The 27728-nt window shown below is 38.6% G+C and overlaps 2 protein-coding genes across 7 annotated transcripts in view; one reads left to right on the top strand and one right to left on the bottom strand.

The window, feature by feature from the left end:
• Positions 1-27728, top strand: part of ZNF215 (zinc finger protein 215) — a 151728-nt gene that overhangs the window by 34076 nt on the left and 89924 nt on the right. Inside the window, exon 1 of one of the 5 annotated variants that reach the window (XM_067750067.1) lies at positions 7727-7811. The exons of the other annotated variants lie outside the window; for them this stretch is intronic. The gene's annotated coding sequence lies outside the window, so the exon portion shown is untranslated. Of the gene's footprint in view, positions 1-7726; positions 7812-27728 lie in introns of those variants that run through there. 5 annotated transcript variants of the gene reach the window in all.
• Positions 1126-27728, bottom strand: part of LOC137230509 (interferon-induced very large GTPase 1-like) — a 32597-nt gene continuing 5994 nt past the window's right edge. The window contains exons 2-3 of one of the 2 annotated variants that reach the window (XM_067750062.1): positions 27382-27451; positions 1126-11238 (exon numbers count right to left, since the gene is read on the bottom strand). In XM_067750062.1, coding sequence (XP_067606163.1) covers positions 3938-11236 — 7299 coding nt within the window. In that variant the 5' untranslated portion in view covers positions 11237-11238; positions 27382-27451 and the 3' untranslated portion in view covers positions 1126-3937. The remainder of the gene's footprint in view (positions 11239-27381; positions 27452-27728) is intronic. The other variant, XM_067750063.1, reaches the window with a different exon arrangement.

Raw genomic sequence — 27728 nt, 5'->3', positions numbered from 1 at the left:
ACCATTTTATGGATGAAAATGAAGCAGAGACAGGTTGAGAAAGTCATTCAAGGTCACACAGCTACTAAATGGTGGAAGTCCTATTCAAAACCAAACAGTCTAATTTTCGAGTTTGTGGTTGTTAACTAGAATTGAAAGACATTTTCTACCTCTCAGAATTTGCATACTTACTAATTTATTCCCTCACCTTAAGTTACATTCCCCCTCTTGCTTACCCTTATTCTTTTTTTACTGGGATAGCTTTTCTAATAAATCAATTGTGTGTGAATCCAGGTCTTGGACCTTTTGAATAACCTAAGACATATTATCTTCTATGCTGTTAAAGAATTGTGACAATGACTTGTCTACGTCTTTGACTGATGGATTAGTTTTTGAAAGAGGTATGACTACAGATAAAGTACTGTGGGACATCAATATATCGAGATTCATTTTGAGCCATAAGTTATAACCACATTTATTGAGAACTTACTGTATTCTCAATTGTGATTTCCCAAGGGGTCCTGGTTGAATATTCCTGCCGATGAACCTCAGATGAGACTATCTTAACCCATCAGTGTGTTCCTAATAAAATGCTACTCAAATGCAAAGGAATAAGGAACTTAGGAGTGGTAGTATAACATAATAATAACTTACACTTATAAAGTACTCTGTGTTTGCTTCTGTCTTAAATGTTTTTTAAATAGGAATTCATTTATACTTCCCAGTAGCAGAATGAGAAATGCACTCTTACAGACAGGGCACTTGAACAAAGAGAGGTTAAACTACCTGCCCAAGATATCACAGTTACTACTATTGCAAAGATATCAGTACAGTCATTATCATGATACTATTATTGGTAGTGCTCACATTTTCCTTCTCTGTTTTGTCTATTTATGTGTCACAGCACTACTAGAAAGGGCTAAATGGCTTTTTTAGACCTTACTGAAGGGTTAGACTGATTAAAGAGAATGATTAAAGATAATTACAAATTTGAAGGAAGGGGAAAAATTAAAAGTTTTATGTTTCATATGTCTTTTTCCATAGTCTAAGGGAAAAGCATCCCAAACCTTAAGGGGGCCAATTTTTAGGCACACCTCATTTTAGTCAGCTTGGGCTGCCGTAACAAAACACTACAGACCAGGTGTCTTAGACAATGGAAATTTATTTCTTCCAGTTCTAGAGCATCTAAGATCAAGATGCTGGCTGATTTGGTTCCTGATGAGAGCTCTCTTCCTGGCTTGCTTTATTACACATATTGCAGTGTGCTCATATGATCTTTCCTTGATTCATGCTCCTGGGGAGGGAGAGAGATATCTCTGATGTCTCTTCTTATAAGGACATTAATCTCATCATGAGGACCCTTCCCTCATGAACTCATCTCACCCTAATTATCTCCCAAGGCCCCCTCTAAAATCACGCTGGGGATTAGGGCTTCAACATATGAATTTATGGATGACAGAAATATTTTGTCCATAACACACCTTATTCAATTGACCTTCCCGTATTTATATCCTCTCTCAGAGAGAGAGAGAGAGAGAGAGAGAGAGACAGGGAGAGAGACCTAAGTGAAAATCTTTTTAGTGCAAATTTCCAGCTTCATTTAAGCAACTCACCTCTTATTCATGTTATTTGAACTTGTCTTAGAATCCAATACCCTCCTAGCCCCATCCCTGCAGGCCTTGTCCTCTCTTGCTTAACTTACTCTGGAAATCCCTGAAGTCTATTGATGTGGTGACCCCCAATTCCTATGTTTCCATGATCCCCACTTTCAGTGACTCTGAGAGACCTGTTCCACTGACCATGTGAACTATACCTCTATTGACCTTACAACTCTGGCCATCTCTAATCTGTGACCTACACTGGGCCCGTCATCTCCCATTTTTGATGACCATATGATTCTCATCCCTACTGACTCCATTCACCCTACTCCACTGTTCCTAAGATCTCCCTCAGTGACCTCAACCCACTGACCCTTTAATCCTTTACCCTATGTTGATGGCACTTTACCATCCACTACTATCATAGAAAACCACATTTACACATAGCCATCTTCTCTCATTCCCAACTTATGTCTAGCCATTTTGGGTTCTTGACACAGCCTCTGAATTTCATTTAATAATCACTCTACTTAAATGCCTGAGGAATTTATCAAAAAATTAATTTTTTTATGCACAACAATTTGGCGTGAAAAATCAAAGTTAATATATGATATATAATACTTTTTAGTTAAAAGTTTTAATGGATTCATTAAACAAATATGAAAGGCATTCAGCGAATGTTAACATTGCACAGTTATCAAGGATGCAGCTATGTCAGAAACAGGTATGCATATATTATGCATGGGTTCTGTTTTTATCACTATTTCAACTTTATCCTACTAGTTCCAACTCTCAGTGAGGCTATTTTTTTAGAGAACAAAAGGGAAACCCTACTGTCCAAGAACATCTGTTTTCCATATAATTTTTCTGTTCCAGGATTTCTTCTGGAAACATGGTCATTTGACCTGAAACTGAGAGTATGCTTGAAGCCTTGGGGCACAAAGATAGCAGAGTGAACGCTCCTGTCTCCCAGCTCTGAAGATCCAAGTCCTTTGATTGCTCTTTGTACTGTCTGTTTTCACTGGCTATGGACGGGTAGACAGTGTACCCTGAAATGGAAGCCAATGGATGCCCTTATGTCAGGCATGAATAATCTTTTTTCTTTGCATCAGGATTCCTTCAGATCATCAGCTTTGAGAACCTAGCAAAAGTCATTGCTTTAGAAGGTAAAAGTTTGCGGAAGGGAGATTTCCTTCCCCTCTCAGATCCTTGGTTGGCTTCAGCATGTTCTTCATTTTTATTTCTGATCATGACCCTATGGCTCAAATACTGTGAAAAGTCACAAGGGTGCCTGATTTGGAGATAAGCATTTTCTTACCTTTTAATACGTAAAAAGCATCTCTTTTTGAAATATCACCACACAAAACTATATATTTTTTGACATTTTAGTCTTGAAGGAATAGTTTTTTTAAATCATTAATGATTAAATGATCATGGCTTAATCAAATTTGACCTTGTCCACAGCCTTGATTAAAATGGCCCTTTTTACCTTGTCATAAATCTTGTTCCATTAACCAGTCCTTTTCAGACTTGTACATAGCTCTAGGCTTTGAATACCTAAGCTCCTGTGAATTTTTTCTTTTCCTTTTTTAAAAAACATGCACAGGCAAGTGCCAAGGCACCAGGGAAGAGGAGGATAATGGTTAAATAAGAAAAAGTTATTTAACTTCTATTTTCCATATTTTTTGAATAATGTTTCCAGAATTGATGCAGGCTCTATGCTGGTCAAGTTTCTGGGGGTTTTTTTGTTTTTTTTTTTCATTTCCTATAACAAGATATCCCTAAAAAGCACTATATTTGGGAATTGGGAATCATGAATTTTCCATGAATGTTTTTGCATTCAAGCATTAATAACTCTTCCTCACAAATTTCTGAGGGTAAAAAAAATACACTTAGAACTGAAAAGAATTTGTAGATTCCAGTCAAGAACTGTATATTGGTTAAACTGTGTAGTTATTCTATAGAATTTGTGGCAGTCTGCAATGATTTTAACTTCCCTCTACGAAAATGACTTTCTTGTGACTTTAAATAACATTATATATTTAAAAATAAAAAATAACATTCAGAATAATAGTTTAAAATATGAAGTAGGTATTTTAAATGGATTTTATTTGATTTTATCATGTACTCATATATTTTAGTAATCTGTTTTTAAAGCAAAAGGAATTGAGGCAAAGAAAAATGAAGTTCTTTCTCAGCAAGTCTTCAACTCTTGCTGTTAACTGATTTAGTTTTAGATGTTTCAATTGAAAAAATTGATATAAGGGATGTTTTCCTTATGAGTGGGTGATATTTTAGCCTTCCTCAGGTAATGTGCCTCCTTTGTTCAGATACTGGGGCTGTTTTGTGGTCATTGGGTATTAATTTTCTTTCAAGTCATTAAGCACATCCTGTTTCTTAATTTTGTCCCATGCATCAGGAATTTTACCTTTACCTACAAATCTTTGGAGATATTTTTCTTGTAGCTTTAATCTGAAGTGGCAGACAAACCATTTCCAGTATGGCTGGGTGGATGTGTCTGGGGTGATACTCCACCTGGCATATTCCCCTCCTGCCTGTCGATAGTTCTTATATGGGACTTCCCTGCCATCTCCGAAAACCAAAACACAATCACTTGCTACCAGACTGGTACAGCAATCAATGACAAAATGGTCTGTTTTGTACCACCTTCCTCCACTGACAGCCTGTGGACGATGGAAGGGAACACTGTGGTCTCCATCATGCATAGGGATTGTGTTTGTACAAATTGCTCCACAGCAGGGACACTGTTTCCAGCAGCCACAGAGATGTTCAGTGAGCATTTTCTGGATTTCAGGAACGATTTCTTCTACAAACATATACAAATCATTCTGTTCTACTCTCTTCATTTCAGGATCCAAAGCTGTACTCATGGCTTCTTTGAGAAAATCAATATCTTTTATCTCCTGGTGTTCAATGCTTATCAAGTCTTTTCGTGGAAAGATCAAGTTACTCCCCAGGTGATCACAGAACAGATCCAACCACCCAGACACAGTGCTGCTTTTATCTTTAGCTACTGCTGTGGATGCCTGAATAGCTGAGAGGATGGCATTCTTGATTTCATCTGAACTTATTTTTAAAAATGTCTTCATTTTTTCACTTCCTTTGTCAGAACAATATCTTTTAATGTGGTTTTCAATGTAATTCTTAAAATATGATTCCGGATTATGAATGTACTGCCAAAAATTATCAAAATTTTCCTCTTCTGCCAGAGAGATGAGAATGTGTTTCTCCAGGTTAGCCCTGTTTCCATTGAATGTCGGGCAGGTGGCTTGCATGTCCCCAGCAATTTTGCGGGCCATGTTTTTCTTTATGGTGTTGGAGACAGCAGTGGTGAGTTTGTGCCACAGAAAATCAACAAATGTTTTAATTGAGGTTGCTCCCTGACAAGAGATCTTAAAACTCATGAAGAAATCATCTTTCTTGCTTTCCAGATAGTTTACAGGATCATTTGCTCTCTTGAATTCCTTGTGCATATGATGAAACTTCATTGATGCTCTTTGGAATAAATACAAGGATAAGTCTATTTCATATTTTCTTGTAAATGTGTATCTTTCCTTAGTGGGTGCAGATTTCACCTCCTCATCTATTATTCTCAGGATTTCATAGAAATAAGCTGGATTGTAATCATGCTTTTGCCTACAAATGTTGTCAATAGTTTCATTAACTTTTGAAACAATGCGGTTAGTAGTCATATTTATGGACTCTTTATCCTGGACCTCTAATGTCATTGTAACTAAGTTCAAATATTTCTTGTTCATTTTGATATGTTTGTCATATTTGATTTCAAAGTTTTCTCCATAATTTTTATTCAGTATGCTTGCCCTGTCTTTCTCCTTTTTGAAATAATCCAAAAGGATGTTTTCAGAATCCACTTCAATTTTAGGCTCTGCGATTGGAGAGTGAGTTGAGGACAAATCATAGACCCATTTTTTCCAAAGTGTGTTGAATTTCTCATGTAGCTCTTCCTCACTCAGTTGGGTGCCCTTTACAGTTAAAGCCAACTCTCGGCTTTTTTCCAATAATTCCTTTTCATAACCTGATTTTTTGTTATGCAGTTTTTCTTGATTCTTTTTAAAACTAAGAAGTTCTTTGGCTTTTCTTTGGCTGTCTAAAATGAATGCCTCTTTAAGGATTATTAGCTTATTTTCAAAATTTCCTTTCCACTGTACCAGCACTTCACTATCTGGGTCTTCATTAAAATATTTTTCAAGTTCTTGCTTGATGGCTTCATATTTCTCTGTAACTGGAACCTCAATTGTGTGTGTTTCGAGTATCTGGATTTTTTCATTCTGAATCTGGTTGATCAGCTGGTCCTGTATGCTCAGCACATGACTCCTCAACTCCCATGTCCAGTAGTTATACATGGTTTCCAGTTTGCTCATGGCCATGACCTCTCGGGTATTCCTGAAACTGAAAATAAAGTTTTCATTCAATAGTGCTCTCCACAAATCTTGAACTCGGAATTTTACATCTGATATCTTCATGATGCTTCCCCTAGATTCCTGTTGGGCAGTCACAAGAATTCTGCTTTTCAGTTCTTGGACATTGTGGCTATAACGAAGATTGGGAGGGGCCATTGGGGGATTGCCATCCCAGAGGTGAGCAAAGTAGTAGACATGGGTATTAACATCAAACTTAATGACATCACGAAAGCGGGTTACATCTGAGCACTGCTCTTCTTCAGCTGCTGTTGCTGCCATTTCATCCAGTCTCTGCTCTAGCCGCCTTCGTCCTTCCATAGTTTGGTCTTTAGCTGTAATCTCTCCCACATTCTGATGAACAAAGAGGCAACTAGGAGATATTTTTACTTGTTTCATCCTCAGAAAAGCTTGGACAACTATTTGTAGAATATCTTGCATTTCTGATGGATTTTCCCCAAAAATATTGATCAGAGTCAAGTTTCCAAGTCCGATGACAAAGGTTGCCAACTCATTGTCACGATTCTGGGACTTGTTGCTGAGTTCTGGGGCCCGAAGTCCTTCTGTGTCCACAACAAGCACAAAGTCAAAGCCAAGTTCCTTTGCAAATGTCTCCTCCACCTTCAGAAGCTGCATGTAGGCCCCCCGGGTACACCTCCCAGCACTGACAGTGAACTGCAGCCCAAAAAGTGCATTCAGCAGGGTGGACTTCCCTGAGCTCTGCAGGCCAAGGACAGAGAGAACAAAGAGCCGTTTGTTTCCAAGTTTCTCAGAGACCTTGTCAAAAACAGCTGCCACCCACCTCAGGGGCACATAAGAAGCATCCCCATCCATTAGCTCAATGGGAAAACCAGATAGCATCAGATCTGCAGCAATGTGGGGAAGGGAGAGAAATAGGGTATCTTTCATGGATGAAGCTTCTTCCAGAGCTTCATAGATCTGGCCAACTTCTCTGAGAAGTTGCTCAATTCCCAAGGTGCAGTCACTAATCTCTCTGGAGATAACTTCTATCTCATTCTGCAAGCCTTTCAGAGAGTTGCTCTTTGGTGCCTCTTGCTTTTCTTTTTGGACCAGTGACCACAATGCCTTTTTCTTCTCATTTAGTTTTTCCAAGTGTCCTGCAGTCAAATTGTCTAAAAACACACTCAGCCATTGCAAGAAGTAGAGTTTGGTATGAGTTTCTGAATGATTTTGGAGAATTTCAAGGACAGAATGCATTAAATCATTGAGAGGAAAGGCTTTTCTCAACTGTTGACATCGTATCATTTGTTTATCTGTCTCAATCTCACTCTTGTGTTGTTCAATGCTTCGATTCCCTTTTTCTCTCAGATGATAGAGTTCTTTGTCCTTTTTACACCAAAGTTGCCACAGTTTTCCCTGAAGGGGTAGTAAATTTTCCTTCATCTGAGGTATTTCCATTTCTCCCAGTAGGGCCATTAGAATCTCTGCCTTTTCTTTGGCTTCCTTGCATTCTCTCTGGTCTTCATCAATAAGCAATCCTTGCTTGCGAGCAATTTGGGCACAGTTCTCCAAGCTGAGTGCAGTGTCAGAAAGCTCTAACAAACGTCTGATTGTAGTTGTGAGCTCCTCTATTAATTCTGCCTCATTTCTGTTCCTGACCCCAATTCTCACTCTTGGGCCAGAGTTATTTGCCATGGTTTTTTCTTTATCATCAAGCAAACAGATTAAAGTTTTTGATTTCTGACACACGTCATGGACAATTTTTCGGGTTTCTTTATTGTCATCAGAAGTTGACATGAGGACCACAATGAGAGAAGAGACCTCCTGCAAAAAGGCAAGTTGCTTCTCATGTTCCTTTGCATCTCCATGAAGATTGATGAAGGTCAGGCAGTTGTCAAACCTGTCCTGATCTTCACCCCCAGGACAGAACCAGGCAACTTCCACCACACCTCCCATCAAGAGACAGTCTTTGCTGCTCCCTTTGCAATGTCGGTGAAAAAAGACATCATGTTTCCTTTTACTGAGAAGACAGTTCATGATCTGAGATTTGGAGGCAGAGAAGCCGTTTCCAACTCTAATAAAAGACACAATGGGGGTAGAGACACGACACATCTGCTGATTTTTGTAATTGTCCTTCTCCTCTTTTATTGATTTCCCTGTTTGCTGCCAGCTCCTCCTAATTTGACTGAGAGACCAGAGAGAGAATTCAATTTGAGCATTGCAAGGATTAGGTATGAGAAGGGGGAGGGCAAACTGACAAATGGAAAGTTTGGCCAAAATGTATTGTCTGGCAAAATCATCTGCACAGTGAAGAATTGCCATCTGTATATCCATAGGGTGAATGTAGGGCCTGGCATTAGTGGTTGCTGAAGGATTAGTGGTGCTATTACTGTCTTCAAATAGATCTTCATATGGATCAAAAGCCTCCTTTTCTTGATTTGAGGTGCTTGGATAGACTTGCTTCTCTGTGTATTCATCATCCTTAATGATCAGGTATCTCAGCCCATAATCCAGCATCAGTAGCTTCTGTAGGAAATAGAAGGGAAGCTCTCTTTCAGAGCAGGGCTGGGTGTTGTACACAGGATTCTTGTAGATCATATGGAAGTTAGCTCTGCTCATCATTTTTGGGTAGTAATGTTCTAGGCCTAGACGCTGGAGTATTTCTAGGAAGGCTCTATTTTCTATGACCTCCCGTTTGTTACTTTCATTATCATGTGGTTCATGGGGCTGTTTCTTTCCATGGAAAAGACTTTGCAATTGTTTTTTCACATCCTCCATTTGCAATGAAGAGACGGTGGCCTCATAATCCTCATCAATGAGCAATCTCAAGTCTTTTTCTAGGTTTTCCCAATCATGATCTGCCCCAGGTTTGGTGAGGACATGTACAACTTCTTTAGACAAAGATTGTCCCATGTGATGTCTTACTAATGCCAAGCGTTCTGTTTTCTCTTCTGGAGAAGCAACTTTGATGCCAAGTGTAGCTGTCAGACCTGTGAGCACCAGGAATGCCTGAGCCTTGTAGTTGCAAATATTTTTGAGCTCTTGGTATTTATCTAGGGCAGTTTGCATTTTATCCAGTAGGAAGTCTAACTCATCACACCCAAGGAGATACTGAAATGTATTGTTTACCACATGATATCCTGCACCAGCTGCAATCAAAAGTAGCAAGATGTGTGTGTCTGGCTGCCCCGTTTCTTGGAGGTATCTCAAGAAGCAGCCAAGAGACAAGCTGACCTCATAAGTCACCTTGCTTTGAGCTTCCTCCACTGATTCTGTGGATTCAGACTTGGCCTTTACTTCCATAAGGTCATTCTGGTTTTTTTTAAAGATTTTAATTAATTCAGAAAATTGGGTGATATTGACATTCTCTTCCTCTGGTTCTGACTGAAATAGCCACTGCATGATGGAATGAGCCTGAGGAAAGTTTGTCACTTTGTAGATGTGAGGATCCAAAAGGCTGCGCAACTGAGATTTAATAAATTTAGTTTCATATATGGAATGCTTTTTGCAGAAGTTGACAGTGTCTACCAGAAAATTCTGCAGACCCCTATCTGTGAGGCATATATTAGTCCAAGTGTTATAACTTTTTATTTTTTCACTCAATCTTTGCATGAAATTTATCAGCTTTTTAAGCTGCTCTTCAGGATCAGATACCTCCCAGGATTTCACATCCTCTAGGAAAAGCCTAGCCTCCTTCTCAACACTCAGTAATTCTTCTCCCTCCTGGATCTGGGCAGTAAGACCAGTCAGAGCAGTGTAGCTGTCTTTCAGGCAGTTAGCTACCTGACAAGGATCCTTAAAATCGCTTCGGTGGCTGGTGAGGATGATGTCCCAAACGGGCACCAGCTGAATTCCCCGGTCAATGACACACCAGGTTTGATTATTGGCAACGAGGCCAGCTTTCCACTGTGAAAGGCCATTTGCTTCTGGTGGGCCACCTGTCTGGGCCACAGATAATTGGACTTTGGTTTGGAGATTTTGGAAGGTTGTTCTCTGAGAGGCTGTTTTTGAATGAGAGTCTGACACATCCACACCTGCAGCAACATTCACTCCAAAGCCACTGTAGCTGCCCCTTATGTAAATACCCAGGGCCTCTGCAGCTTGCTGTTTCACTTCTGCCAGCTGCTCACTTTGGAAGCCCTCTGAAATGGCTTTCCACCAGTAGATTCCTCCCAGGTGCAGAGGGCCCTGGTTAGCATGAGAGCCAAACCTGTGGAAGAAGGCTTCAGTCCTGCGCCTCAGCAAGGGAAGTTTGTCTGGGTCTTCTGGCTGACCTGAAAGGTCTTCAATGCATTTCAATTCCTGTAGAGCAGCCTTGGAGAGCTGGAGCTGGTCAGTGGGAAAGTGGCAGGAGGCCAGTGGGATGTAGCTGAACTTGGTTGAGCAGAAGTAAGAGTGCTTAGAATGTGACTGTTGGGTTTCCTTGGATTCTGAATGTTTGCTCTGATTCATAGCAGCTTCCAGGCTAAATCCCCAACCTCCACCCTTTGCCGAGGCAGTTACACTGAAGCCCAGCTTCTCTACAGCCTGGATGAACATGGATTCTTGTTGAGAAGATGTAAATTCCTTTGTTTCCATCTGTGCACTCTGCGCAGGGCCACAGAGTGAGAACTCCTTGGGGACACCGAGTAGCTCCTCTTTCTTCTCTGTCAGGCCCCTTTGATTACTGGTTTTGTAAACTCCCTGAAGGGCTAGTCCTCCAGATGCATGTCGCACCAGCTCTCTATCTGGAAGGTTCTTCCTGTGAGACAGTGTCTCCTCCATAAGTTTGAGTTGTCCCAGCATGTTTTCCGTGACATCTCTTAGGGACTTTTCGGGACGTGGCCAGAACTCTTTGGGGATCTCCATTGCCTGCATCAGCTCTGCTTCCTTTTTCCTCACTGCCTCTTCCTGTCGCTGCCTCCCTTCTGCCAGCATCTCTCTTAGCTCCTGCAGTGCCTGTTCTGCCTGCTTCTGCCTTTTCTTTATTGTTTCCACCTGAGACTCCTGTAACTCTGAAAGAGTATTTGAGTATGACAGGTTAAGCAGCTTCTCCAGGGCCCTTTTCTCCCAGGGATGTTGTGCCTGGGATTGCAGCTTCTGGAGTTCTTTTTCTTCTAGGTGTTGTAAGGCTTGGGCACAGGTCACACCCAGGTGTTCCTGCAGCTTGGGCAACCAGTACTCAACTGCCAATCCTACTTCTCTCAACATCTCTTGGAGATCTTGCCCATTTTTGTCTCTGAGCAGGAGCTCATTAGGGGTAGACTCTTCTGTGTCCATGGCTGTGGGACGAAAAGACACTCATTTAGCCTTTGGCATGTTAATATACAGAACTCTGTGATTAATTTGCAGAAATCTGATGCTTTTCTATACACTAATAATGATCTATCAGAAAAAGAAATTGAGGAAGCAGTCCCATTTATGATCACATTAAAAAGAATAAAATATCTGGGAATAAACTTAATCAAGAAGGTGAAAGACCTATACTCTGAAAACTATAAATACTGATGAAGAAATTTGGAAATGATACAAAGAAATGGAAAGATATCCTCTGTTCCTGGATTAGAAGAATTAATGTTGTTAAAATGTGCATACTACACAAAGCAATCTATAGATTTAATACAATCACTATCAAAATACCCATGACACTTTTCACAAAAGTAGAACAAATAATCCTAAAATTTATTTGGAACCACAAAAGACCAAATTGCCAAAGCAGTCTTGAGGAAAAAAGAAAGCTGGAGGTATCACATTCCCTGATTCAGACTATACTACAAAGCTACAGTAAGCAAAACAGCATGATACTGGCCTAAAAACAGACACATAGATCAATGGAACAGAATAGAGAGCCCAGAAGTATATCTACACACTTATGGTCAGTTAATCTACAACAAAAGAGGTAAGAACACAATGGAGAAAAGACAGTTTCTTCAATAAGTGGTGCTGGGAAAACTGGACAGCTACATTAAAAGAATGGGATTAGCAAAAAATGGGCAGAAGACCTAAAAAGACATTTCCCTGAAGAGATGGCCAACAAGCATGTGAAAAGATGCTCAACATTGCTAATTGTTAGAGAACTGCAAATCAAAGCCACAATGAGGTATCACCTCACACCAGTCATAATGGCCATCATCAAATAGTCTACAAATAATAAATGCTGGAGAGGGTGTGGAGAAAACGGGAACACTTGTATACTATTGCTGAGAATATAAGTTGGTTCAGCCACTATAGAAAAGATTGTGGAGGTTCCTCAAAAATTAAAAATAGGACCACAATATTGTCCAGCATCCACTTCTGGATATATATCCAAAGGAAGTGAAGACAGAGAATTGAAGAGATATATGCACTTCCATGTTTATTGCAGCATTATTCGCAATAGCCAAGATATGGAAACAGCCTAAGTGTCAGTCCATGGCTAAACAGATAAAGATTTACTACACACACACACAAGGGAATATTTATATTATTCAGTCATGAGAAAGAAGAAAATCCTGCCCTGTGTGTGTGACAACACAGATGGACCTTGAGCGTATTATGCTAAGTGAGATAAGTCAGACAGAGAAAGACAAATCCTGTATAATATCACTTATGTGTAGAATCTAAAAAGCCAAACTAGTAAAAACCAGAGAGTAGGATGCTTGGTACAAGGGGTTGGAAGGTGTAGGAATTAGGGAGATGTTGTTTAAGGGTACAAATGTGCAACCAGTAGATAAATAAGTCCTAGACATCTAATGTTCAGATAGTGATTATAAGCAACACACTGTGTTATAAACTTCAAATTTACCAAGACACTATATCTTAATTGTTCCCACCACAATAAAGAAATGATCTTGTGATGTGATAGAGGTGTTAGCTAACTCTATGTTGGTAATATTGCAATATATAAATGTATCAAATCAGCATGGTGTATACCTTAGACTTATGCAATGTTATATGTTAATTATGTCTCAGTAAATAAATAAAATGCACTTCTTACCTGGTTTCTACTTGTCGCTCACTTCTTACTCTTCATCTGACACTAGTTAATAATATCTTTGTATTATGAATAACTTTTATATTATGAACTGTATATGGATTATGAAGATCTCTTTTCTACTGATGCCATCTTAATGTGTGGATGTAGGACCAAATGTTCTAGTATTCAGTGTTTCCTCAGTGTTATGTTTTTCTCCCCAATGCCTTTGGACATATCTTTGGGCAGCAGATGAAATGAGATTTTACGTGTCGCAACTTCACACATTATTCAGGTTTCCCCTCTTTTTGGAATTCCTGTCCTACTGAATGTCACTATCGTACTTCTGTATCAATGGGTGTCCTACTCATCCTTCTTCCTGCTGACATGAATGCAGTTCACCATGTCCTTTCAATTTATCCATTTAAATCTCTCTTCAATCTCAATTCTTTTTAATCCCCTACCAGCTCTCCAAAAGATTTTGCCTTCACCTTGTCTTTATTGGATTTCTATAATTGTCATCTCATCTACACTCATTCTTATTTTGTGCTTTCCATCTTCCCCAATGTCACTTAGATTTATGGCAGACTCAGAAACTCAGAACAACTTTTTCAACTGAAGATATCTAAAATATCTAGATAAATTTTTAAGACAGATTCTTTGGAGCCTCAAGGAATTTACTGCATAGTGAAGTAATATCTGATGGAAGAGGTAAATAAATTTTAAGTAACTGAAATATTTCCACTACAAATTAAAGCCAACATTTAAGACCTTGGCATACACCAAGGAGGGCAAATAAATTCACAATCAGACATATCATAGTGGAACTGCAGAAAATAAAACAAAACAGCAAAAACAAAGCATTTAGAGAAAAACAGATTTTATCTTCAAACAACTAATAATTAGAGAGAGGGCTGACTTCTCAGCAGCACTGATGGAAGCCAGAAGCCAGTGGAATGGAATTTTAAATATTGAAAGAAAATAGCTGACAAACTCGGATTCTATACAGAGTTAGATATCCTTAAAGAGTTACGGTGGAAGAAAAACATGATTGAAAAGAACACGTTGACAGAGTCTGCTACTTGGAAATGCACATTGAATGAACTACTAAAGCATGTTTTTTCAGGAGAAGGAAAATATCACCAACAGGTCCTTGCGGTATTTGAGAGGAGGGTCAGAGATTCTATTGATTTTGGTGCCATTTGTTAAGTAGAATATATGTTGCAATTTCTAATATAATGTCAAACAGAAGAGTAACTGTCCAACTAACAGAGAAAAAATGAAGTAACAAAAACACTTGATCATAGAGCTTATCAAAATTTGTGGGCTACACTGAAAGCAGTGCTTGAGGGAAATTTACATTGAATGCATATGTAAGAAAAAATTATCTGAAATCAATAATCTAAGTTTCCACCTTAGGAAATGAAGAGGAAATTAAATTTAAATACGCAAGAGAAAAGAAATAATGAAAACTAAAGCAGAAACCAATAAAATTGAAAACAGGAAATCAGTAGAGAAAATCAATAAAACCATAATCTGATTCTATGAAAATACCAACAAAAGTGATACTTCAGACTATGAAAAGAAAGAGGGAAGGCACAAATTACTAATACTGGAAATAAAATAGGGGTTATGAATATGAATCCTACAGACATTAAGAGGATGAAGAAAAGAGTACTATGAACAACTGTTTGCTCTCAAATTTGATAACCTAGATGAAATGCACTAGTTCCTTGGAAGACAACAAGCTATCATAGCTTACATGAAAGGAAATAGGTAATCTGAATAGGCCCGTGTGTATTAAAAAAAATTGAATCAATGATTAACAACCCATCCAAAACAGAAAGCATCAGTCCCAGTGGGATTCACTGGTGCATTCTACCAAACATTTAAGGAAGAAATTGTACCAAATATGTACAATCTCTTTCAGAGGACAGAAGCAGAGGGAATACTTCCTAATTTAATTCATGAGGTCAACATCACCCTGATACCAAAATCAGTCAAGGACATTACAAGAAAGAGAACTATAAACCTATATCCCTCATGAAAAATAAGTAACAAATTAAATCTAATAATGTGTAAAAGAATAATCCACCACAACCAAGTGGGATTTATCTCAGGTATGCAAAACTGATTCAACATTCAGAATCAGTTAATGGAATACACCACAACAGACTAAGAAGAAATATCACATGATCATATCAATATATGGAGAAAAACTATTTGACAAAATCCAACACCCATTCATTATAAAAACTTTCAGCAAACTAGGAATAGAGGGGAACTTCTTGAAATTGATAAAAAGACACTAACAAAAACCCTACTGTTAACATCACACTTAATGGTAAGAACCTAGAAGCTTTCCTCTTAAAATGGAATTGGTAAAGGAATCCCGTTTCATCACTCCTATCACACATCCTGTTGGAAGAGTTAGCTAATAAGAAAAGGAAATAAAAATATACAGATTGGGAAAAAATAAATAGCACTGTATTTGTTTGTAGATGACATGATCGTCTATGTAAAAAATGCCAAAGAATCAACAACAGAAGAATCTCCTGGAACTGGTAAGTGAATATAGCAAGGTTGCAGGATGCAAGGGTTAACTTACAAAAATTATTGTTTTTTTATATGCTAGCAATAAACAATTGGACTTTGAGATTAAAAACACAATATCATTTAAATTAGCACCCTCAAAAAAGAAATACTTAGGTATAAACCTAATAAAATATGTTCAAGATCTATATAAGGAAAACCACAAAACCCTGATGAAAGAAATCAAAGAATATCTGCATAAATTTAGAGATATTTTGTGTTTAATATTAAGACCAATTCTTCCCAACTTAATCTATAGAGACAATGCAATCCCAGGCAAAACCCAGCAAGTTATTGTGTGGATATCAACAACTTGATTCTGAAGTTTACAAGGAAAGCAAAAGACCCAGAATAGCCAACAAAATATTGGGGGAAGAACAAAGTCAGTATACTGACACTCCCAGATTTCAAGACTTACTGTGAAGCTATGAAGGTGCTTTGTGATCACCTAGAGGGGTGGGATAGGGAGGGTGGGAGGGAGACGCAAGCGGGAGGAGCTATGGGGATATATGCATATGTATAGCTGATTCACTTCGTTATAAAGCAGAAGCTAACACACCATTGTAAAGCTATTATACTCCAATAAAGATTAAAATAAAATAAAAGACAGTATGGTACTGGCAAAAGGAGACAAATAGAATTGATGAATGGGCTAGAAGATCCAGGAATAGACCCACACAAATGTAGTCAACTGATCTTGAGAAAGGAGTCAAGGTAATCCAATGGAAGAAAGGATAGTCTTAACAAAGGGTGCTGGAATAACTGGACATCTACATGCAAAAAAATGAATCTAGGTACAGACCTTGCACTCCTCGCAAAATTAACTCAAAATGGCTCGTATTACCTAAATCTAAAACGCAAAACTATGAAACTCCTAGAAGATAACATAGGAGAAAATGTAGGTGACCTTGGGATTGACGATGACACTTTAGATACAAAATCAAAAGCATGATCCATGAAAGAATAAGTTGATAAGTGGACTTCATTAATTTTAAAACTTCTGTTGTATGAAAGATGCTGTTTAATAAAAAAAAGGAAAGATAAGCCAAAGCCTGGGAGCAAGTCTTTGCAAAATATATATCTAATAAAAGGCTGGTATCCCAAATGTACAAAGAATCCTTAAAATTCAACAGTAAGAAAACAAGCAAGCCAATTAAAAATGGTGCAACATTTTTGAACAGATATTTTAACAAAAACATATACAAATGGCAAATAAACATGAAAAAATGCTCACCGTCTTAGTCATTAGAGAACTGCAAATTAAAACAAGATGCCACTACACACCAATTAGGATGGTTAAGAACCCTCATACATTGCTGGTAGGAATGCAAAATGTTACAGTTACTTTGGAAGACTGGTTGGCAGTTTCTTACAAAAAAACAAAACAAAACCCTGTACTCCTACCGTATGATCCAGCAACAAAGCTACTTGGTATTTACTCAAATGAGTTGAAAACTTAAGTTTACACAAAACCTCCCCATGATGTCTATAGAAGCTTTATTCATATTTGCAAACTTGGATGCAAACAAGAGGTCCTTCAGTAGGTTAATAGATTAACAAACTGTGGTACATCCATACAATGGATTATTATTTAGCAAAAAAAGAATTGAGCTATAAAGCCATGAAAAGACATAGAAGAACCTTAATTCACATTGCTATGTGAAAGAAATCAGTCTGATAATGCTACATAATTTATGATTCCAACTATATGAAATAGTGGAAGCCAAAACTTTGGATACCGTAAAAAGATCCGTGGAAGCCAGGGGTTGTGGAGAGAAAAAAATGGTGCCAATAGACTTGCTTGATGCAGGGTTGCCACAAACCTTCAATTTGTAATAAAACACAATAGCCATGAAGTGCAATAAAATGAGATATGCCTAAGTACCTATTAGAATGGCCAAAATCCAGATCACTGGCAACTCCAGTTGCTGACAAGGGTCTGGCATGAAAGAAGCTCATATTCATTGCTTCTGGGAGTGCAAACGGAATAGCTACTTTGAAAGTCAGTTTGGTTCGTTCTTACAAAACCAAATATTCTTTTTCCTTATGATTATCAATCATGCTCCTTGGTATTTACTTAAATTATACCTCACAAAAGCTGGCACACAGATGTCCATAGCAGCTTTATTTATAATTTCAAAAACTTGGAAGTAACCAAGATATCCTTCAATAGGTCAATGGATAATAAACTGTGGTACATCTAGACAATGGAATATTATTCAGTTCAAAAAAAAATGAAAAGAATGAAGTGAAATTAAATGAAAAATGAGAAGACATGGAGGAAACTTAAAAGTATATTTCTAAGCGTAAAAAGCGAAACTAAAATGCCTACCTACATACTTTATGATTCCAACTGTATGACATTATGGAAAAGACAAAACTATGGTGTCAGCAGAAAGATGAGTGGTTACAAGGAAAGAATGAGTAGGAGGAGCACAGAGGATTTTTAGGGCAGTGAACCTATTCTGTATATTTAAGGGTTCATTACACTTCATTAGACGTTTTTCAAAACCCATAGAATGTGCAAGACCTATGTAAACTTCATACTCTGAGTGATAATTGATTTTTCAATGTGGGTTCATCACTGTAACGGATGTGCCACTTTGTTGGGGGATGTTGATAATGCAGGAGATGACACGTGCGGGGGCAAGAGGTATATGGGAAATCTCTGTAACTTCTGCTTATTTATGTGTAAACCTAAAAGCGCTCTAAAAAATAAGTTCAATAAAAATAAAACAAAGTTTACAGAATTACTTGGTGAAATTGATAATCCACAACTACTTTGGCAAAGGTTTAGTATTTAGTATGTTTTTTGGTACCTGATAAAACAAACCAAGAAAAAATAAGTAAATACAAAGAGAACTCGAACAATATGATTAGCAACCCAACCTAATGTCCCCATGTAGAACACTGCTCACAACATGTTTTCATTGTGTCGCTAATGAGTTGTAGAAAGCCTTTAGGCTGGGCAGGGGACAGCCACGTGTTTGGGGATTGTTGGTGGATAGTTGAGGGGAGAGGAGAATAAAGTTGAATACCTGGGTGAGGGCATGAAGACATGCATTTGGAGAGCCAATCTAGGGATCAGCCTAAGACAGAGATGTGGTCTTCACCAGCCAGAACTCCCCATGAAGTTGGATCAAAACAGGATGTCCCAGTTGCACTCATCACCTGATTTCCAAACCTCTCCCTCCTTTTGTTTTCCCATCACAACTCATCCTATTTTAATTTTTCCAGTGTCTCAGGTTCCAAATCATCACCTTTGACTTCTATCTCTCTTTAGCTCACTACAGTCAGACATCATATTCTCAAATTTTTCCATCCAGTTCAAACCCATGTACTACATATCATAGACTATGTGCCAGGTGTTCTGCTCAAAAATGGGGTTATAGGCATGAATAAGACATGGTCAGAGAGGGTTCTGCATCAGTCTAGGAGGAAGGAAATGATGAGAGTAGTCTAGGAGGAGGGAGAAACAGAGCTTTAATTGGAGCCCTAATCCTCATTAGATGACTTTACTTCTTGATTCTCTAGAGAATGCATAAGGTGTCATGAAATGTAGATAGTTCTGATGCTAATCATGGGAATCTTTTGAGGCATTCCTCATTTGTTTCTAACTTTTCTAGTTTCTCTTAGAGTTGTGTTTGGTTTTGGGTGCCCACTTTCTATCTGTGATCCAGTTCTTTCACTTTGTACTTGGTGTTGGTGTTTGGTGGTGTTGGATTAACTTCTGTGGGTAGGAATATGTCTCATACTAATTACAGACTCATTTCCAGTTCTGGCTCCTGTCTGGATTCAGCTTTAGACCACATATATCCCCCAATGATAATGAGGGGAGAGTGGTATGGGCACATTTGTTTTCTGGACACCTTATTTCATAGTTTTCCATCTATAACTTTTCATTTTTGGGCATCTACTATATATTGGGCATAGATTATCCTATATATCACCTGTATCAATTTGCTCATGAGTCTATTACCTATTCCATATACACACTGCCACTGGGCCTTCATCTTTGCTCTGGTATATTCAATAATTTTTTTCCTCTCTTGTAATTCCTTTTCCACATTGCATCCAGAGTCATCCTTTTGACATCCAAATTTAAATCATGTATTGTTTTGTTTAGAAAACTGAAAATTCTACATTGTCTCGTGATAAAATTAAAATGGCTTATCATTCAAGGCCTTTATACTTTAACAAGAATCATACTCTGCCGTACCTTTCACAACCACTCCTTTTCCTTTTCCTAATACTTACCTCACTCTCTCCCTTAAAAACCACACTCTGCCATCTTCCTTCATTCTCATGGCATTCTTGACTCTAAATATTACCCTGGATGAGCCTTTCCTTCCCACCATTTCTGCCAGGGGTTCTATATTCCTTCTGCCCTAATTCAAGTTTTTCCTTATTTGTGAAGCCTTTCATTAATCTTTAGGTTGAGTACATAGCTCTCTTTTCTGAGCTATCAATAGCACCTTGTACTTATATATATATTATATAGATTTTCCAACAGTTTTTTTTTAAAGCTTTTTTTAAAAAATTTATTTTTGTCTTCATTGGGTCTTTGTTGCTGCACATGGGCTTTCTCTAGTTGTGGCAAGCGAGAGCTACTCTTTGTTGCAGTGTGCAGGCTTCTCATTGCGGTGGCTTCTCTCATTGCGGAGGCTTCTCTCATTGCGGAGCACAGGCTCTAGGCACGCAGGCTTCAGTAGTTGTGGCACGTGGGCTCAGTAGTTGTGGCTCCCGGGCTCTAGAGTGCAGGCTCAGTAGTTGTGGCGCACGGGCTTAGTTGCTCTGCGGCATGTGGGATCTTCCCAGACCAGGGCTCAAACCTGTGTCCCCTGCATTGGCAGGCGGATTCTTAACCACTGTGCCACCAGGGAAGCCCTCCAACTGTTTCTTAAATTACCTGTTTAGATTGTGTACTCCCCTTCTTCCCACACTTGTAGCTATTATGCATCAACCACCATGTCAAATTCATGTTTTGATCTTAAGAAGTCTTATAGTCTATCCTTGTGTCTCTGTTTTTAGTCTCTGCTCCTTTTGACTTTTTTCATCGCTGTTTCTTTTTCAGTCTCTGTGTCAATTCTTATACCCCTTTCTCTTCTATTTCCCTTCATTCTTACCAACTTGTCTCTTTAAGCCAAGCTCCTGTTTTCAAGTTGTTCCAGAGATATGTGCATATAGAATGGGTTCTTTTCCTGAGTCTCTTAGAGGTAAGGCTGACTGCTTTTAGTTTAGGCTTGGCTTCCTGTGTAGCACAGGGTCTGATTTAAAAATAAGATAAGGAAGTAAAAAAAAAAGAAAAAAAAAAACTTTTTACTGTGTGTTAACATTTGTTATCTTGCAAAGACTCAAGGATCTTGAATTCTGTGTTTAATAATGACTCAAGTTTAAAAATTATCATAAAAAGAGGACTACTGATTATAAGGTGGGTTGTCCTGTATGGGTCTGAGCGTGAGTGCCCCTGGGTGGGGCATCACACATATGAGCCCTATTCATCACCCAGCTGTCAGGGTCAGCCCTTCCTTCACTTCTACCAACTGCTGTGGAAAGGCTTTCAGTTTTATTTCTCTCTCCCTCTCTCATTTCCCAGAAACAATAGTTTTTTTTTTCTTTTTAAGTCAGCAGTGCCTTGGCAATGATGGAAAACTTTTCCACATAAAGAAATGTTGCCATGTCTTATAGATCCTGTCTCAACTTCATTCTTGCAACAGAATTTTAATTTTATCTAAGTTGCTTTAACTTCCTAGAAATAAACATTTCTGCCTGGCCAGTGCTGTTTTTACATACTGTGACCCTAATTATAACTATAATTATGATGTCTAAAATTATAATAGAGCCTGAGAAATTTTAGTTCATGCATATTCTTCTACAAAGGCTTGACTTAGAATATTATTTGACATTTATCATATGGTGATACTGCAGTCTTTTATTACTTCGCCTGGTGAAAGGTGCCTAAAATCTTCTGGAGCTCTGATTACTGAGAGTTAGAGTGGCTAAGGGTCTATCTTTTGTGAGAAGCTCTCATTGAGATCAGAAATGGGTTAGGTGTAGGGGAGAAGAATAGTTGATAAAAGGGTTAGAAAAGAATCCAAGAGCGTTTTTAGGGAGGAATAAAATCTCAATCATAGGCCTTCAGTTCTTGGCTGGGTTGGGAGACCTTTCTTATAGACATGCTCTCAGTGCTTTCTCAGAGACCTCTGTAAACCTCTGTTATGCCCTCAGTGACCATATTTCATGGTATGATGGAACCAGCCTATACTGCCTAATGAGAACCAAATGTCAAATGTTCAGGAATTTTGTAAGGCAGTTATTAAGCACAGCCATTATGAAAAATAAATTATATAGGAGCACATCCACAAATATGAAAGGATAAGTAGCTCCAAGGGCGCATCCTTCTACTGAAACAATAAACAAGCAAGAGAAAAAATGTCAGAATCAACTTTGTTGGAAATCTGGAAAATAATCAAAGGTCTATAGTAACCAAGTATCTGCTGATCAAGAAAAAGGCAACTTAAAAATGGTAGGGGAGTGTTGTGGCATTTTTACTTGCCTTTGGGCCACCTTCCTCCCCTGCTTGAGGGAATCTTGAAGATATCAGCCCATGTTCCCATTGTGAGACCCTTGTCCCTGATTTCAAAGGGAGAAGAGCAGACCTTGATCTCAGAGAATTGTGTTTGTCTATTTGGAGCCCTCTGGGGACTATCTGAAGGACTGACGAAAGGCAGTTTTGTGTAGCACAGAGCTTCTTCAGGGCACAAAAGCAGCCAAGTGGAGGGCATTCCTTGCAAACAAGAAAGGTAAATGGACAACCCCTACTGTCTGGGGGAAGATGTTAAGGTTGAGACAAATAAAAGACATGCTGAAACTTGGTAGGAAAGACTGGTGAGAGAGATTTTGTGTGGAAGTGGAACAGTAAAAAGTTCCCTGTGTGTAGGATTTATACCTCTAAATGATCCTTAGGTTCAGAAGCAGAAAGTGAAGGCTAAGGCAGAGTTGTAAAGGGCCAGGTTAAGCATTGGAGGAATGCTAAACACTGAGCCAGTATACAAAGCGAGGTGTTTTTTGTTTTGTTTGTTTGTTTGTTTTGTCTTTAGGCAAAAAAATCTCAGTCAACACATAGGCTCATGATAAGCTAAAGAACACATTTCAGAGAGCACAAACCACAAATATCTTTAGAGAAAAAGGTAGAAAAGTACTAAACATATAACCAAAACCCACAGGAACAAACCCTGAGCACGAGAAAGATTATGATTTCAAGTGTTACCTTATTATAACATTCAAAATGTTCGGTTTTCCACAAAACAAATTTTAAAACGTGCAAAGAAACAAGAAAATATGACCCATTCACAGAAAAATGAATAGAAACTATCATGAGGAATCAAGTCATAGAAGGTATTCAGCAAGGCCTTTAATTCATCTGGCTTAAATATGCTCAAAATGCTAACATCGATCATGGACAAAGATTCAATAACACCAGGGGAATGATGTGCCCCAAATAGTATATATCTCTGAAGAGATACAAATTATAAAAAGGGACCAAACAAATTCTGGGGTTAAAAATTACAATAACTGAAATGAAGAATTCACTAAGAATTTCAACATCAGATTACAGCAGGCAGAATTAAAAACCAGAGAAGTTGAAAATAGGTCATTTAAAATTATCCAGTTTGAGGAACATAAAGATGAAGGAGTGAACAAAAATGAAGAGAGCCTAGGAGACCTGTGGGACACCATCAAGCATACCACATACAGATAATGGAAGTTGCATAAGGAACAAGAGAGAGAAATGATGTAAAAGAATTTTGAAGAAACTATGCCCAAAAAGTCATAATTTGATTAAGTACATGAATTACACATTTAAGAAGCTCAGTGAACTTTAGGGAGGAAAAACACAAGAGGTCCACACTGAGACACTTTATAATAAAACTTTTAAAGGCCAGAGACAGAGAGAATCTTGAAAGCAGCAATAAAGAAGTGACTGTCATATACAAGGGAGACTCAGTAAGAAAAAGACTGGATTTCTTAGCAGGAACCATGGAGGCCAGATGGCAGTGGGATGACATATTTAAAGTACATAGAGAAAGAGAAAACCCATAATTCTGTATCTGGCAAAACCATCATTCAAAAATAAAGAAGAGGGCTTCCCTGGTGGCGCAGTGGTTGGGAGTCCACCTGCCGATGCAGGGGACATGGGTTCGTGCCCCGGTCCGGGAAGATCCCACATGCCACGGAGAGGCTAGGCCCGTGAGCCATGGCCGCTGAGCCTGCACGTCCGGAGCCTGTGCTCCGCAACGGGAGAGGCCACAACAGTGAGAGGCCCGCGTACCGCAAAAATAAATAAATAAAATAAAGAAGAAGTTAAGACATTCCCAGATAAGCAAATGCTGAGGGAATTCATCACTAGTAGATATGTGCTACAGGAAATGCTAAAGGGAGTCCTTCAGCTGGAAATGAAAGGACACTTGGCAGTAACTTGAATCCACATGAAAAAATAACACAGGTAAAGAAATATATAAGCCACTATTATTGTATTTTTCATTTGTGACTCCTTTTTCTTTCCCAATTTGATTGAAAGACAAATGAATAAAATGATAATGATAAATCTATGTTAAATGAGCACACAAAGTAGAAAGATGTAATTTGTGACACAAAAACATAAAGGGGAGGAGGGATGGAGCAGTGTAGGATCCAAATTTTTATATACTTATGGAAGCTAATGTGATATTAATTCAACATAGATTGTTACAGGTTTGAGAGGCTAATTGTAAGCTCCAGGACAACCAATGCTAAAATAACTTTTAAAATATACAGAAAAGGAAATTAGAAAGGAATCAAAATCATACACTACAAAAAAATCAAACACAAAAGAAGGCAGTTAATGGAGACCTTGAGGAACAAAAAAGATATGAAACATATAAAAGACAAAGCAAAATGGCAGAGTAAGTGTTTCTTTATCAGTAATTTTTGTAAATGGATTAAACTCTTTCATTAAAAGGTAAATATTCTCGTAATAGAGTGAAAAACAAAATGCAGTTATATGCTGTCTGGAAAAGACTCATTTTATATCCAAGACATATAGGACAAAAGTGAAAAGATAGAAAAGGTCACTCCAGGCAAATAGTTACTAAAAGAGAACTGAGGTATCTATGCTAAGATCAGACAAAATAGACTTTTAAGTCAAAAGTTGTTACAAGAGACGAGGAAGAACACTAAATATTGATAGAAGTGTCAACCCATCAAGAAGATATAAAACTTATAAACCTATGAACCTAACAACAGAACTCCAAACCATAGGAAGCAAACATTGAGAAGTGAAGACAGAAATAGACAGTTCTGAAATAATAGTTGGAGATTTCATTGCTGTGCTTTCAATAATGGATAAAAACAACTAGGTAGAAGATCAGCAAGGAAACAGGGTAGTTGAACAACACTGTAAACCAGCTAGATCTGATAGACGTAAACAGACTCTCCATCCAACAACAGCTAGCAGTGTTTCTGCTGAACAAATTTTCTCAAGAACTTTGTGGATCTTCTAAAGATTTCAGTGGGGTTCACTCCTTTAGACAAAAGCCACTTCTATGGTTCTTTTCCAGACAAACCCTTCTGGAAAAGCCTTGGCCTCCTGCTGAGATGGTAGGAAACAGTGACCAAAGCCTTGGCCTCCCGCTGAGATAGTAGGGAACAGTGACCTTAAGCTTCCTAGAGGACTTCTAATTTCGTTGATATCTGTGAGGCAAACGCTTATCTTCTTGAAAGGACCATTTTTGTGCCTGATTCCTTTACCTTTTAATCTTTCTGAGGTTTTAGGAAAAGGTTGTACAATCATAATCAACAGAGATTCAAGACTGTGAATCTCTTTATTCTAATGGGTTTTGCCCTTTGCAGAGGCTGAGAAATTTCAAAATTGTAAGGCCTTGGCTCCTTTTTGTTTAACAGTTCTTTCCCCAATTTATCTTTCATTTCTCACATTTTATCATAAGCAGCAAGAAGAAATCAGGAGGCACTTTTAACACCTCACTTGGAAGTCTCCCTAACTATAAAGCCAGCTTTTAAGTATTTCCTTGTACATAACTCCAGGACATAATTTTGCTAAGCTTTCTATCACTACATAACAAGAATCCTCTTCCTTCTGTTTCTAATAACATGTCCCTCAGTTTCTTCTGAGCCCTCACTGCAGGATACCTAAAGTCTGGATTTCTTCTAACAGTCTGTCGAAGGTATATAGGCTTTCTCTGTCATGCTCTTCAAAGTTCTTCTAGCTTCTGCTCACTTGCCTGATTCCAAAGCTGTTCCCAAGTTTTAGGTACCACTTCTAGGCACCAAAATCTGTATTATTTTTATATTATCGTATAATAGATTGCCACAAACTTAGTATCTTAAAAAACACACACATTATATCACAATTTCTGTCAGGAGTCTGACATGGCTTAGCTGGGTCCTCTGCTCAAGGTCTTACAAGGCAGCACTCCAGGTGTTGACTGAGCTGTATTTTCATCTAGAGCCTCAACTGGAGAAAAGCTGCTTTCAGCTTATACATGTTGACACAATTCATCTCCTTATGATTTTAGGACTGTCCACAGTTCCTTGCCACAATATCTTTTCTGTAGGCCCTCCTTCAACATGGTAGCTTACTTCTTTAAGCCAGCGGGAGGGAAAATTATCTCTAAAGAAAGGCCGAGTCGCTCTTTAAGGTCTTTTCCCTGATTAAGTCAAGCCTAGCCAGGATAATATTCCTTTTGGCTAATGCAAAATCAACTGATTCTGGACCTTAATTTCATCTGAAAAATTCCTTCATCTATGCCACATTCTATTAGCTAGCAGCAGGGGGAGGGCATTCCATAGGCCTCGAATCATGGAGCTACCCTCATCTGTGTGCCAAGTGACAAAATATGTAACATGCTCAGCCCAGTGTTGGACCTATTCTAAGGGTTCAATCAATGTTAACTCCTCCTATCATTTAATGTTTTTAAAGCCCTGTTGAAACCACAGTCTCAGTGCCCAAAGGGATGTGGGACTCAATGAGGTAAATCCCACTGAAGGGGAGGAGGACCTAAAGGAGGTTTCCACCACTAAGCCAAGGGAGAATCTGATTCTCCTAGTAATAAGAGCATGCCTCACATTTTAGGAAAATCTGGAGAGAGGAGCTGTTAGTGAGGACTTGAAGAGCTAAACCAGAGAACTTAGAAGGAATACATAGGAAGATTAGGTTCCAGGGAACTTTTCAGTGCATCAAGGTAGAGTATAGAAAAGGAATTAAGGGAAGCATAGCCCAGGGAGTGTATGCCAAGGAAACAAGTAGGATGGCTGTTATCTGGGGAGACATATAACCTTCAAGACATCCTTTTAGTTGGCCAAAGGGACTTGGAGTTTAGGTGGCTCAGGATTGCAGCTGAGCTATTCTGTACATGGAATTCATTTGGTGCCTACACCTATTCCAGGTGGTAGAGGCAAATTTTCAGAGAGGATATCTAATTAAGATTGGCCTAGGAACCAAAGTAACCAGAAAAGTGGCAAGTGTAATGGGGAAAACATCATGAAAAGAGACAAGGGCTGCTTGAATGGGATGAATAAGGCCCAAGGGCCATAGGATCCTATAGGACCAGGAATGGACATGTAGGAAAATGAGAAGCTCCCCAAGGTAGAGGAGCAGGCTCTAATCTGCAGGAGACTATGAAAACTGAAAGTAGAATGGCAGACCCACCACTCCAGGGAGCATAAATATAGGGTTTGATGACAATATATCAAGTACAATAAAGATTGGGAAGCTTACATACATTGGGGAATGAAAGGATCAGTCAAGACAGAAGGGTCTAAAATAAGGCCATGCTTTTTTTTTTCTTTCTTTCTTTTAAAATTTTAACTAGAAACTACATACCACAGCTGCAGTCAGGAATGCTGATCCTGAAGGTTAACTTTCAGAGGTGGCTTCCTGTCTCCTGGTGCTTCTGCCATGAGATAATGGGAAATATTAGCCATAGAAATTGCTGCAACATGGAAAATAACTTTCATCATTTTGGTGTAGACTGAAAGTTAAGGGAGATGCTGTGTCTCTTTTCTGCTAATGTTTTAGTTATTTTCTTGTCGTCTCAGAACGAGGAGTCTCTTTCCTTTAGGAAATGTGGGAGACTGTAACCCAAAGAAAGCCTCTTCAGCCTTTGAAATCCCATAGCCATTGACCTCCAAATAGGTTAGGAAGGAACCAAAAGGGTAGGACAGTAGCTG

This window comes from Pseudorca crassidens, chromosome 9, assembly GCF_039906515.1.
Source record: "Pseudorca crassidens isolate mPseCra1 chromosome 9, mPseCra1.hap1, whole genome shotgun sequence".
In the NCBI taxonomy this organism is placed as follows: Eukaryota; Metazoa; Chordata; class Mammalia; order Artiodactyla; family Delphinidae; genus Pseudorca; species Pseudorca crassidens.
The sequence above is the reverse complement of the archived record's forward strand: the minus strand, read 5'-3'. Positions and strand labels throughout refer to the sequence as shown.